This window comes from Panicum virgatum, chromosome 3K, assembly GCF_016808335.1.
Source record: "Panicum virgatum strain AP13 chromosome 3K, P.virgatum_v5, whole genome shotgun sequence".
NCBI lineage: Eukaryota > Viridiplantae > Streptophyta > Magnoliopsida > Poales > Poaceae > Panicum > Panicum virgatum.
The window spans coordinates 35,051,028-35,065,431 of NC_053138.1; the positions used below are offsets into that span (position 1 = coordinate 35,051,028).

The following is a 14,404-nucleotide window of genomic DNA, read 5'->3' on the forward strand; positions in this document are numbered from 1 at the left end:
GTTATGGAATGGGTTTTGTCAGTTATCCACATTTAATACTCCAAATTAGTGGTCAAACATTGTAAGTACGGTAGCGTGTGAAAATTTTTAGAAACTAAACAAACTCGTACTTCAAATTAGCAAAATTGTTTTGGAAAAAAACAATTTTGCGTTTCAACTAAACAGCCCATGTCCGTTCCTCGGACCGTGCCGCCGCCCTCGTCCCCACGCGCGCGGCGCGCCGTCACATCCCCGACTCGATAAACCCTTTCTCTCGCCCGCCTCCGCGCCTCCCCCCGCCCTTCCTCTTCCTCTTCCTCTTCCTCTTCGTCTTCCCCACCCGCGGCGCGCCGCTCCCCGCCCCCGCGCAAAACCCTAACCCTAGGTTGCGAGAAGGCATGGCTAGCAAGTTCGGGCTCGCCGGCGGCATCCCGGAGCGCCGGGTGCGGCCGATCTGGGACGCCGTCGACTCGCGCCAGTACAAGGCCGCGCTCAAGCTCTGCACCGGGCTCCTCGCCAAGCACCCGACATCCCCCTACGCGCTCGTGAGCACCCTGTCTCTCTCGTCTGAGCTTCGTTTTCGTTTTCCACTCTGTTGTGGTGTGTTTTTGGTGGTGGTCTGGCGAATCTGGTTTTGGTTTTCATTTCTCAGCGAAATGTTTGATCAAATGACTACTACAGGGTGGATAACGAGACTGCTAGCTTTGAATTCTACATAATATTAGTTGGATGTTAAGACTAGTTTTGCTTAGAGTTTTTGTGGATGCTATCATGCTGACAATGTTTGAAGGCATAGGACCATCTTAGCAATAGCTGCAGGTTCAGGCACCAGTGTGACCCTCCTCGCATGCCTAGTTGGAACAACATAGAAAAATCAATAGGAAGCTTTCTACAGATGGGATAGGCCTATTTCTCAGTTTGTTAAGGCTTTGAGTGTAGTGGAGTTGGTTTAGGTTCGACCCCATTCCCTTCTTCAGTGAAGAAAAGGGGTAGCATCCTAAATATTATCTATCATCAACAGTAGGTGTTGGAACAATTTATGGTCTGTACACCAGTATACATGGACTTGTGTGCCTTTTTTTTGGCCATGTTTACACATATCTCTGTGTTGACTCACACCATACTCAACTCCAGTGAGTTGAGTGGCTAGGATTAGGAAGGCGAGATGGAAGGGCACTGGAGGGGTAAGGCAGGCATGAGAGTTTTACAATTGAGAGGTGCAAAATGGTGACTGGAGGCAGCAGTCTATGTCAGCATGGAGGCTGCGTTGGGGGGTAAGAAAGAATAGAGAGGGGAGGGAAAGAGCGCCAGTGGCTGCTGCTGCTGCTGTGGTGTGCGTGAGTCGGTAGCAGAGGAGGGGTTAGGGTATGTTAAAGTGGAGCTGGATGGCCAGCTGGATAGAACATGGAAGCTCATCTTGTCTTTTTCTCTACTATCTTATTCCTTTTCCTGTTTTATCTTGTGTCAGCAATCAGTTGTATAGGTTAGTTGTTCTGGCGCTTGTTAGCAGCATGCTTTATGCCAACGGACTTTCAAAAGTTAAATAAACTACATATATTAAATGAATCCCCGAATCCATAATCTAGAGTTTGCTGAGCTGGACACCTACACCTGAATCTGACTCTGACACCTGCAGTTGTGTCAACTGCTGTACACCCGACTAAATGATTGACCTGTTCCTTGCATCAATTTGGAGCTTATTTTCTGATGTTGATATCCGTCCTTTCCATGCACCTCTGTTTAAAGACTTCTAATGAAACTCCTCGTGATTGTTTGTATGCTCTCTTTCAATGCTTTAAAACCTTACTCTAAATTATCTCATTCCAGGCCCTAAAGGCTCTTATTTTGGAAAAGATGGGAAAACCTGATGAAGCATTGAGTGTGTCCCTGAATGCCAAGGAGCTGTTGTATTCTGACAACATTTTTCATTTTGATGATCTCACGCTTAGTACTCTACAGATAGTATTTCAAAGACTTGACCGATGTATGTTTTGACCTTTTCATTAATTTTATCTGTTTAACATTGTTGTTCTAGTAATTCTCTAAATTTTCTCGTGACCATGCTTATGCAGTGGATCTTGCTACTTCGTGCTATGAGTATGCCTGTACAAAGTACCCAAGTAACTTGGAATTAATGATGGGTCTTTTTAATTGCTATGTTAGAGAGTACTCATATGTGAAGCAGCAGCAGGTACAATGGTACTTTTATTGCTACTTTGTTCCAATTCCTCTTGATATCTTATTTTTATGCTTGCCCTCCCTTCCTGATATAATTTGCAGACAGCTCTCAAAATGTACAAAACTGTGGGGGAAGAGAGGTTTTTGCTTTGGGCAGTTTGCAGCATTCAGCTGCAGGTGAGACATTACGATTCTCATATTTGCATGAATTGTATTATCTGCATTTGCCATTTCAAATTTATTACTGGAGAAGAAATTTTTTGTTCACTATAGAACTAAGATGGTTCTAGGTAGAAACAATGTGTTTGTCATGAAGCAATGAGCACTATTATGGTGAATGTCTCAATGATGCATTTACCATGCTTCAATAGGTACAATAATTTTGTGATGAAGCAATGGGCATTATTATGGTGAATGTCTCAATGATGCATTTACCATGCTAGGTACAATAATAGTCAAACTGCTGTAGGCTTAGACACAAAGAGAAGATAATGCATTAGAGGTGTGAGGGAACGGAGTGGCTGGAGTAGGCGAGTGTGGAGAGGAACAATGTAATGCAATGAGAAAGACCATCGTTCAAGAACGGAAAGAGAGGAACATAAATGCAACATTAAAATGTTACATGGGGCTGATTTATAAGTTCTAAGGGAGATGATCTCTTTAGGGATATAGAAAAATTATTTACTTCATTTTTATGGAATTATCTTAGGCAGTAATCTGCAAATGATGGATGAATTTTAAACAGCTAACATATTATTTGTTTTGTTTATCGCATGCTATTCTTTAAGACTCAGGTTGTCAGCTGAATATAATGTCATATTGTTGAGTTGAGCATGATTCCATCTTTGTAATGCAATACATTATTAATGGAAGTATTTTTTTTTCATCCTGGGAAGTGTTTAGCAAGCTTCACTTCAATGTCTATTTTCTATTGCACAATACATGACATTTGTAAACTGCAGGTACATTTTACCAGTGGAGGTGTGAAATTATTGGCACTAGCTGAAGCATTGCTTAAGAAGCACATAAATTCTCATAGTTTACATGAACCAGAAGGTATTTTGTTTTTTTTATAATGCTTCTTTGCCTTGTTAGTTGTCCTTTTCTTTTTTCTTACCCAGATGATGTTCTCTGCTGACATGTTTTTGGCTATATGGCAGCACTTGCTCTCTATATTTCAATTTTGGAACAACAAGAAAAGTACGATGCTGCTTTGGAAGTTCTTTCTGGAGATTTGGGGTCTCTTCTGGGAAGGGAGGAGGACAAGCTTCGTTTGCAGGTAATTTGAATCAGTTTTCTTGGACAATGTCTTCTCATTGCAATATGTTTATCCAGGTTACAAATTTCAATTAATTACATTTACCTTTCCACGTTCCATTTCATCATAACAAACAAGATTTGGCAGCGTCTATGTTCTTTGTTTCATGTGTGTCACTGTAATTTGCAAATTGATTACTTATTGTCATTACTGTACTATCTGGAATTAATTCCTATGGAGGCTCTAACAAATTCAGAGTTTGGAAAACCTCTACTATACTAATGCGTTGTTAAAATTTATTTAAGTACTCCCTCTATATACCATGATCTTTTGGTAAGGGTAAGGCAGTCATTTTATAAGTAACTACTATGTGAACAAATGTATTAGATTGACGAAATGCAAGTACAATTCATCATGCACATTTTATTGAAGTTACCTATTGTAGGCTGTGTGCCATGTCCCGAACAACTTGCTTTCATGTACAGAGGGAGTAACTATCTGGTAGAGCATGTTGCACCTCTAGCACATCTACAATTTCATTCACTTAGTTGTCTGACTTCAAGTTGACAGGGGCGTCTTCTTGCTCAAGCAAGTAGCTATGCTGCCGCATCAGAGATATATCAGAAGGTCCTCGAGTCTTGGTAATGCTTCCCATCTTCAATTTATAAATTTGATTCTGTGTTCACCTGGTCATTAACCTTGCTTACATTAATCATGTTCCATGATCTGTCTTCAAGAAATGTTGTACTCCATGCATTTACTAGCAACTCTGTATTGTTTTATCCAATTTTAGTGATATAACCAGGCTCTTTTTATCTACAGTATGTATTTAAGTTTTATGTTTGACATTGCATCAAGATCACCTTGATTTGTTACATCTAAATTTACTCTATATTACCCATTGTAAATTTTCTTCTTTTGACTTATGTTTAGTTTTTGATGATTGTCATCTCCTTTTGACTGGGCAGTCCTGATGACTGGGAGTCCTTTCTCCATTATATAGGATGTTTGCTGGAGCATGATGTGAATTTTCCTAAACCATGCACTGGTGAACACACTTGTCCTTCTTGCTCTGTTGATTCGGCATTGTCCAACAAGGCTTCTCTTAACCAGGAGCTGGTACTTCCTGACCTAAAGCAACACTTCTAGTGTTTACTTTTTTTGTATGAGTTTGTGATGTGAATATATTTACTGAACTTTCATATTTGTAGGTTGAATCTCGGCTTACAAGTGCGTTGTCATTTGTGCAAAGGCTACAAGAAAATAACTCAAGTGATTGTGTCAGAGGACCTCATTTAGCTAATATTGAAATTGAACGGCAAAGGTGCCTCAATGGAAACCCAAATAATATCAAACTTATGGAAGCTTTGGTGAAGTACTTCCACAGGTTTGTTTTGGTCAACCTCTTTCCTGTTCCTCTTTCTGCTGTTGTCTATTTTGAATCTCTTCATAACATGCAAAAGTTTTTGGTTCTGTTCAAAAGAATGATTTTAGTTGGTGATCCGGTATTGAGGCCAGCACACTGCACACACCACCATGATGTAGGAGGCATGACTGAACCTAAATGTGTGATTGACTGAATGAATCCTGCTCCAGTGTCCTCCCAACTTGAAAGTTACAAGAGGATATTTTGAGAGAAATAGAAATATGTTTAGAAAAAATCTGATGACTGGCACAGTCAAATATGTACTGGTGAATTCTTGTTTTAGGTAACAATACTACCACCACTCCTAATTTAGTGCATCTATATTAAGATCCACCACCTGTTCATGAATTTTTAGAATATTAGTATGCCAAAAAGAGAGATTAGGATGTGAATTGCCAATTTTAGTACTACTGTACCACTGGCCAATTTTCTGTTTTTACTATGTCCATCTACAAATAATTATATCTGCAAACAGCTATAGTATGTTATATTAATGTTGACAGCCAAATTTGGCATGCACTGAGGCCAACCGGTCAGACCGGTCTAAGTCTGTAATCCGAGTAGATTTAGATTTAGAGATAGATTTCCTTTTGTAAATCGACTCGTGAAGGGGTACGTCTTCCCCAGCCTATATATATGAAGGCTAAGGACGATTGAGGTTATTCCCAATCGAATCAATCAAAGAATCGCATTACTTTTTGTCTCAAACCCTAGCCTTTTCCAAACCCTAATTGCTGTTCTTCTTCGTCTCGACGGTGTTTGAGGACATTTTGAGTGGCCTGCCGAACTCAGAGCAACCCTAGTTCCACGAGCTCCGACGGGGTCCCTCCCGAGCTTGCTGTTCTAGGCTTTCGTGAAGCCGTGCCTGCACCGGTCAGACCGGTCGGCGGCACCGGTCAGACCGGCCTGCCCAGGGTTTTGCTGGTGTTGATCGTTTTGACGATTGTCGCGTGTTCTAGCGCAATCGAGTGTGTTTGGCGCAAATCTGTGTCAACAATTAAGTAACTAAACTACCTTGGATGATAAGTTAACAGTACTTTTCCCTTGGATAAACTTTAGAGATTGTTAGTCAAAGTTGTTAGTTATTTATAAAGAAAGGAGCAATTTAACCTTTGTTGTGCATAGTAGGCAAGCAGTCCATCGGTTGCTAATAGTTTAATGACCTGGTTGCTAGAATACACTAATTGCATCTCTAGAAAATCATTTGACTGTTTATTCCCTTTATTTCGTTTCTAACATAATAAGTTTGCTTTGCTAAGGTATTAGTATAAACCAACTATTTGTACAAATATATAACTATATGTTGCTATATAAATATTTTTCATATTCACTGTGCTTTGGATTCTTGAAAAATACCATCATAAACTCACTGCATTGGGCACTTGCACGATGCAGCTGGTCCTTGGGGAGATTTCAGGACTTTCCACTCTAATGGTGAACCCTCATGGATTTCCACCTTCATGGAGTGGCAGATCATGGCAAATTCTTGAGGGTTCATCATTAGGTTAGAAGTCCTAGAATCCCCCTTGTTGATGGTGATCTTGGAGCCCTCTGTGGCATTCACTTCATTACTTGATGAGGGCAGCTGTGGCAAGACACAGCTCAGATTTGAGGCTAGAGGTTGTAGTGACAAGAGGGAAGCTGGGATGGCAACATAAATCCAGCACAAACAGGATAGAGTTTTGCTGCGCGAGCTGTATGGCATCTATGATGAAATAATACTCAGATTTGAGGTGAGGATGTAGGAGAAGGGTGGAGGGTATCTGGAGTGGCAAGCAGAGTTTGGCTTGGTGAGGGTACATTTCAGCTGCTGTATTCGTGTTGGTTGATTGAGTGAAAATCATAAATACAGAGCAAAAATGAAGAGAGCAAAATTCACTTTGTTCTCGTCTCACAAGATGATGAGTGTCATTTTCCATAATTTTGTCTCTGTGTGATAGTACTAGTTACTATGTTTGCTTGTGATAGTATTTTTTTCAAGAATCATGAAGCTTATCTTTTCTCATGTTCAAATTTTGTTTGAGTACTTGCAGATTTGGCCATTTGTCTTGCTCAGCATCTGATGTCGAAATTTACCTTCATATGCTATCTGGCAATGAGATGTCTGAGCTGCTAGATGAAATTTCTGGATTGTTTGATGCATCATTAGTTTCAGTAAACACACTGGGTTTGACAATTACTCTTTTCAAGGTTCAGGAACTTTTGGGAACTTTATTCACAAAACCAAATACAGGTTTGCAGGTCTACCTTTGTCAATGTGTCACATGTTTCTACTTTTGTGTTTTGTCTTATTTATCGTGGGTCCCAATTATCTTTCATTTATACATGTACCTGAAATTTTAAGTGCAAATCCAGAACTTCAGGGCATTGCAAAAAGAATGGTTCATACATTTTATAAAAACTTGTCTCTCTCAAATGAGTTGGATCCCCAGGAAAGCATGTATGGTGAAGAACTTCTGTCTATGGCTAGCAGTATTCTTGTTCAGGTTTGTAGCTCTATTTGGTTACAACTAGCATAGAGCAAAAAGCATGTTAAGTTTCCATGTCTATAAAAATACTCTAAATTTTAATCTCTGTAGAGGTTTCTTCTGATGCTTATTCGTATGAATTTGTGTAGTTTGAGTCCCAATTTATATTTCTTAGTTCTACAATTCTTTATGCCCTATTTTGTCATCCAATTAGTTACCTGACTCTGGCGTTTGAAGATTTTTTCTGATTTTTTCTGTTTGTTCTCTTGAAAAATGGAAACAAATGATGTCACTGTTTCATACTCATTTCCCGCCTCGCCATTTAGTATGCATTTATTTCTGCACCGAGTCATGTAACCAATGCCCTGATTTGTTATGCTTTACCTACTTGAGAATATCCTCCTGATATAAGTATTTTCTGTCACAAAATTCTAGGAAACTTACTATTCTTTTACTTTACATATTTGTCTTGGACTTCTCTATCTAATGCTTATATTGTACTGGTAATATCTTGAAACAGCTATACTGGCGTACAAGGAACTTAGGATACTTACTTGAAGCAATTTTGGTACTGGAGTTTGGATTGACTGTTCGCAAGTAAGTTCATAGTCATAATGTGCTGCCTTCTCATCTTATCATTTTATAACCAATCGTTTGTTCTTCGGTTCTAGTTTTTCCAGTTTATTAAATGACATTGGATATCTAGTAGCATATAATGTTTATGTGTCTGTTCTCGACTTAGCTATGCCAATAGATGTGATCTATTTGATCATATTTTGTGTTGGTATATAAATGCTCCCCTAATCTTAAATAAGGAAAATAATTGAATCTCTTGGGTACTGGAAGCTATGATAAATATGTGACTAATAAATCTATTCTCTTTTATTTGTTTAATTGATGTGTTTGCTAAAACTTCATTGCAGCGGTCTGACACACATCCGAATGTGTGCGGTACCATGCACACACAACCTATTCTATTTCTCTAATTGGATGTTTAACAAAAATCTCTAATTTGGTTATGTGCTCAGGTACGTCTGGCAATACAAGATTACTCTGGTGCATCTGTACTCTTACCTGGGTGCTCTTCCATTAGCACATAAATGGTAATTTCCCATTCAATATGCTTATTTTCTTTTATGTTCCCACATTTGTGTTCCATGCCGGATTTTCCCCTACTAAACCATCCATCTTGTAATCACAATGCATGGTTAGCCTCCGACTCATGTGATCCCGACGACCCCCCCCCCCCCCCCCCCCCCCCCGCCCGCCGCCCGCTGCTGAATCGTTATTTTTCTGTAGCATGTTTGCACTGCTAACTTCTTTTGAACATATGTTCCAGGTTTTTCTTCCCCTCTTCAGATTATTCAGCGATATTATTTTTTCCTACCTACGCTGAACAATGTTCTCGTATGCAGGTACATAACCTTGGAAGTGAAAAATATTCTTCTAGAGTCTGTCTTGCATCACATCTTGCCACAAATGTTAAATTCCCCCTTCCGGCAACATGCTGCTGATCTTGTTAAGGATTATTTGAAATTCATGGATGATCATTTGAAAGAGTCTGCTGATCTTACATGTCTTGCTTATAGACATCGTACATACTCAAAGGTAAGTAGGTGCCCTTTCTATTGCTCACCAATAGCGTCTGCAATTCTGCATGGAATCCATGTAAAGAAACACACAGTAGAACTGAGATGATGCTCCCTCTATCATTAACAAAAATGGAAAATCCAAGAATAGAAAGTCTGTGCATGATGTATTTAATAAGAAGGAAATACTGGAGCCATATAATCGATATAACACACTGAGCTTTTTGTTCAGGTAATTGAGTTTGTTCAGTTTAAAGATCGCTTGCAACGCTCCATGCAGTATCTTTCTGTAAAATCAGATTCTGTGATGCTACATCTGAAACAGAAGGCTGACTCTCTTGATGAAGTGGAGGTGAGGTCTCCTTGCCAATTAGGACACGTGGTTGTATTTTTGCTAAAAATATGGATGCATGTTTTTGTGTATAAGAAAATGTATCCGTTTTTCTTCGGGTTCTAAACATTTTCAACATATATCTTGTAACCTCGAAATATGTAGTATTAGGGGATGGTTATGCTGTCAGTAGATTAGCATTATACAAGGATTTATTTATGCTTGATAGTTTCTGTATTTGATACTAGTCTGAATATTGTTATTTGTCTTTCCCTGATTGCAGTCTATTCTTGAAAGCGTGAGCCATGGAACAAAGTTGGTTGAACTATCTAATGATGATAGCATGAAATGCTTAACCTTCAATGAAGATCTTGAGGCGCGACCTTGGTGGACGCCAACAAGCAGTGTTAATTTTCTTTCAGGTATTTTGTTGTTGTGATCTTGTGATTTTATCAGAGATTTTCTCCATTTTGGATCTTTTTTTGCAAATTGTATTCTGCCAGGCACAGAAGTGCTTATGATTATTGTTGTCATTTTACAGAACCATTTGATGAAGGTTCAACACCCTCAAGCTATAGGGCCAAAATGGTATGCCATTTAATTCGAACATTATACACGCTAAGTCAAACAATGTTTAGTTTTCACAGTCATCAATGGGTTTTTTGTCCTTCGGCATAAAGTCGACTTTTTATGTCAAGCAGAATGTTTTGGTAAACTTCTTCTGATGGGAAATATAAGACTATTAGGACATCGACATGGTCTACAATTTGAGTAGCAATATCTATACAAATATACTATATAAATTAGAAATGGTTTACATTGTGAAAGTGTTTTCATAATGAATATAATAATGTCAATGCTGTTAATCTATTTAAAATTTATATGGGCATGGTCAAAGGTAAATAAGTTTTTGACTTAATGGACTTATATTTCCAATCGGAGGAAGTATATAGCAATGCTCTCGTACTGAAGTTGCCATGCATATACTTATTTCTCATGTCAATGATTCGTTCACTCAAAAGAAATGTATGTTTGCAGTGCAAGCACAAATCTAATGAGAAGGATGGTCCAAAGCTGAAAGATGCAGTGAGAAAATCTCTTGTTCCTCGACTTGTAGATCTTTCCATGCATGGTTGCAAGACTTTTCTCAGTGAGGGTGAATCAAATGGAGCTTCCTCTAATGTAACTTCTGCTGGGGAGATGAAAACTTTGCTCGAGAAATATGCCAGGAGTATTGGTTACTCTTTTGATGATGCTCTAAGCATAGTTCTGGGTATGTCATCTGGCAAGAAGGCTGTCAAGGTAACATCTGTCTATTTTTACTCTATTTTTACCCATTTGTTTTTACATACTACCTCCATACCAGAATATAGATATTAGTTTTCTCCAAGTCAAACCTTTTAAACTTTGACTGTAGATGGTAAAAGGTCATAAAGATTGACAACATAAAAATGATATTAGTTTATTTATAATGAAACCAACTATCGGAACATGTAACCTTTTCTATTTTAAATTAAGTTTGGAGATATTATTGGTCAAAGATGAAAATGTTTGACTTTGACCGAGTCTAAAAGTAGCTATATTTTGTGATGGATGTAGTACATTATTGTATGATTGTATAGTACAACCGGTTCTAGTCGTCAGGGTACTGATGAGCTGATTAATCATGATTAATTGTCGATCAGCCAAATTAGTCGAGCCTGCTCAGTAGCCTAGTCGTCTGCCTAAATACCATGGTACCCAGGATGTGTGTACTATGTAGTTGACCATAATCTTATGAAATACAACAAAGATCAAGATTTAAGGATGGGCCAATTGGTCACTTATGATTTTGAGAGTTGTAATTGTGAAGAGTCCACTTGTCATACTAGCTGAACCTAGTACCTAATAATGGGCCAAATTGCAGGTCGAAGCTATCCTAGTCCTACCCAGAATCGGCTCTAATCTAGTCATCCCCCCTAATTGGATGACTAATCATGGTTAGTCGGCCGACTAGTCGACCTAGTCGCGTTGGTGTCTATAATCGGTATGGGCGACCGATTAGAATGATTAGTCGGATGACTTAATAACATTGTGTCAAGAATAATATCTATAATTTTAGTATGAAGTCATGTTGTAGAATGCATATTACTTCTTTTTTTATTTTCTTAGAATATATAAAATTGATGTTACTAGATACACTAAAAGAACTTCACTTTATGGTTCTTTTTATTCAAAATAACATAATGTTGTAGGAATCAATATCAAAAGTGTCATCCTTGAATGAACTTTTTCTATCTTTCTAAAACATTGGGATTTTCCAATTAGCAGTATGCATTACACTTTCTAAGGAATAGACCGCTGGATGTTCGGAACTGGAGTATTGTCTCATATTGTTCATAGCGGTAGTAAAATGGTTGATTTATTGTTGATACAAATTGTACATTTGCAGGATTTTGCTCCTGATATTGTCAGCTGGATGAGCTTTGCTGCATTTATCAATGCTTGGAACTTGTGTTCTACTGAGCCAGTGATCCCTGAAACTGACTGGAGCAGCCCAAATTCATGGAAGATTGTGGATAATTTGTTCAAAACCTGCATAGAGGAGCAGCTGACTGATGCCAGTCAAATGCTGACTTCTCTAGGAAACAATATTCCACTTCTAGCTCGAATGGTTACTGAACCCATTTCCTGGCATCTTCTGGTAATCCAATCCTGTATGAGAGCTATGACCCCACAAGGGAAGAAGAAGAAGAAAGGTGGTCCATTGGAGCGACCAAACACACCTCACTTGCAGGCAATCCAGATCTCCGTTAACTGCATGGTTAACATCCTCCAGAGCGTCCAAACATGGCTATCAGATCAAATGAGACCAGAGGAGCAAGTTCTGGATGCCCTTCTGTCACATTTGCAAGGAACCAGTGCTGATGGCCCTGGACAGATCTCCCGTACCTTGGACGAGAGTGCAGCAGTGGCCAGCTCTGAAATCGGTGGCCGCATTGCCCAGTCTCTGGAACCATGGAGCTCTGCCGGTGTGGTGAGAAGAATCGTGGGGGCTGGGGATGAGTTGATAGCCGAGCTGAAGAAGACGTGTGCCCAGAAGCTGAAGCTCCTCAAGTCAGCATCGGCTTCCCTTTCTTCGATGTTGCACTAAACTTGAGAAATTTTCGGTGGTGAGATTTCCCCCTCCACCCCCAACTGTTGTGGCTTGAAGCCCGTTGATGTTGTAACACTAAAGTGTGCTGGCTCTATGCAATTTTGATTGAGTGACATCCTTGTTTTCGCGTTAGTCCCTTGCTCGGGAGAGTTTGCCTGCATGATGTTTGCTGTTTTGCTGAGCTGTGGGACTGATGAATCTGTTGGTTGCTTAGAATAGAACCAATCATTTTATGTTGTGTTGCCGCTGCTCTATTCTATTGGATGATATCCCCTTGGTTCCCGTTTCTTTTGTGAAACATGATGCTTTGTTGAAACACAGTTCGTTGCGCCATGTGCAGTGTGCGGCTGTGGCCCTCCTAGCTGTGGGCGCATGCTGGACTGGACAGTGGCACAGTGCAGGAACCGGAGAGCCGGGCACGCTTTGGGGTGTGCCGTCCCTGCATTGCAAGCATGGAGGGACCTGGAGATGGATGTGCAGAGAGCAAGAGCCCTCTTCGTTGCCGTGGGTCGGGTCGGTCCGGAATGTACAGGGGCCAAGCAGAAATGTACAAGGCGACGGCCGGAATGGGGAAAGTATCAGACATGAAAAGAGATGAGATGGACGTGACCCGCGCCCCATTTCTCACCGAGGCCCTGTTTAGTTCCCTATACATGTAAACGCAAAATTTTTTGGAAGGAATCTTGTCAATTTGAAGTACTAAATGAAGTCTATTTACAAAACTTTTTGCACAGATGAGTTGTAAATCGCGAGACGAATCTAATGATGCTAATTAATCCATGATTAAGCAATAATGAGTGAATGGTTAGAGCATCTCCAAGAGTTCCCCATTTATTCTTCCTAAATCTTGTTGTTTGCCAACTCCCCAAATAGGTTTGGGGAGATAAAAAGGAGATCATCTCCAATAGTACCCTATTTTAACTTGCTAAATATGAAAAATTGTGGCCCATAAATTCCAAACCAAACTTTCCTTCCTCCCGTGATTCTTCGACGCCGCCGTCTCACGGTCGCCCCTCTCCCCTCCAGCTCGATCATCGGCCAAGTAGCTCAATTCGTTCTTGTCTGAACTATGACGACGAACCAGCTTCGATTAATTGTATCCATCCAGACTCTGTACTACAACGGCGCCAAGAACTTCTGGGTCCATGGCACCGGGCCCCTAGCTAGGCTGCCTGCCCCAGAAGCTCGTCGCGCCCAGGCCCGACGACGGTGACCTCGACTACAGCGGCGGCCTCAAGACCCTCAACGACGGCACCTACGAGTTCAACACCCAGCTCTGCGGCTAAGGCGGGCCGCCCTACAACTACAACGCGAACGTGAGCTGCCTCGACCTGGGCTTCCGGGTGTGCGAGGACGGCGCCAAGTTCGTCAGCTGGGACGCTCGCCGAGGCGGCCGACCTCGCCGGCCGGTGCCGGAGGCTGCCACCAGACGGGAAGCTGCGGACGCAGAGTGCCTGTGCCATCGACGCGCTCTCTGGGAAGCTGGACCTTAACCTCCGGTACTGCGTGCTGCTCGTGAGGACCAGCATGCTGTCCGAGTCCTCCGGCCCGTCGCCGCCGGCGCATGCGGATGTCCGAGAGATGCTCTCGAGGCTGCAGATCGGGCACAAGGCCGGCCAATTTGCTGCACGAACGAGACCTCTCCGCGGGAAGAAAACGCGCGACGAAGAAAGCGCTCGCGGGGAGTCGCGATGGGGAGCTACGGAGTAGCGCGCATATTTACGCACAAGCCAACCCAATTTACCAATTGTTAGGAGATGGGAAATCAAAATAGGGAACTATTGGAGAGTGTTTTTTTTCCTTTTTCCAAAAAATCAAAGATGGAAAAAAGAGATGAGGAACTGTTGGAGATGCCCTTACTGTAGCATCCCTGTTGCAAATCATGGATTAAGTAGCCTCATTAGATTCGTCTCGTGATTTACAGTCCAACTATGCAAAAAATTTTGTAAATAGACTTTATTTAATACTTCAAATTAGCAAAATTCCTTCGCAAAATTTTGCGTTTACAGGGTGAGAACTAAACAGGGCCCAAGAGTGAT

The 14,404-nt window shown here is 40.9% G+C and overlaps 1 protein-coding gene across 1 annotated transcript; it reads left to right on the forward strand.

Moving 5' to 3' along the window:
• The first annotated feature begins 201 nt into the window (after positions 1-201).
• Positions 202-12,607, forward strand: LOC120699081 (N-terminal acetyltransferase B complex auxiliary subunit NAA25-like). Its single transcript, XM_039982944.1, has 19 exons — positions 202-524; positions 1,807-1,963; positions 2,052-2,170; positions 2,260-2,334; positions 3,120-3,213; positions 3,318-3,436; positions 3,986-4,056; positions 4,384-4,534; positions 4,627-4,802; positions 6,875-7,074; positions 7,197-7,327; positions 7,830-7,906; positions 8,338-8,412; positions 8,725-8,917; positions 9,131-9,250; positions 9,513-9,651; positions 9,771-9,817; positions 10,268-10,531; positions 11,661-12,607. The coding sequence occupies exons 1-19, from the start codon at positions 378-380 to the stop codon at positions 12,360-12,362; spliced, it is 3,057 nt and encodes a 1,018-aa protein (XP_039838878.1). The 5' UTR covers positions 202-377; the 3' UTR covers positions 12,363-12,607.
• The last annotated feature ends 1,797 nt before the right edge of the window (positions 12,608-14,404 follow it).

What these genes read in the sequence shown, in the direction of transcription:
- LOC120699081 (XM_039982944.1), top strand. Translation starts at nt 378, where the DNA reads ATGGCTAGCAAGTTCGGGCTCGCCGGCGGCATCCCGGAGCGCCGGGTG. An exon ending in ATTTCAAAGACTTGACCGAT is followed by an intron (nt 1,964 to 2,051) that starts GTATGTTTTGAC and finishes ATGCTTATGCAG; the next exon opens with TGGATCTTGCTACTTCGTGC. An exon ending in TAGTTTACATGAACCAGAAG is followed by an intron (nt 3,214 to 3,317) that starts GTATTTTGTTTT and finishes GCTATATGGCAG; the next exon opens with CACTTGCTCTCTATATTTCA.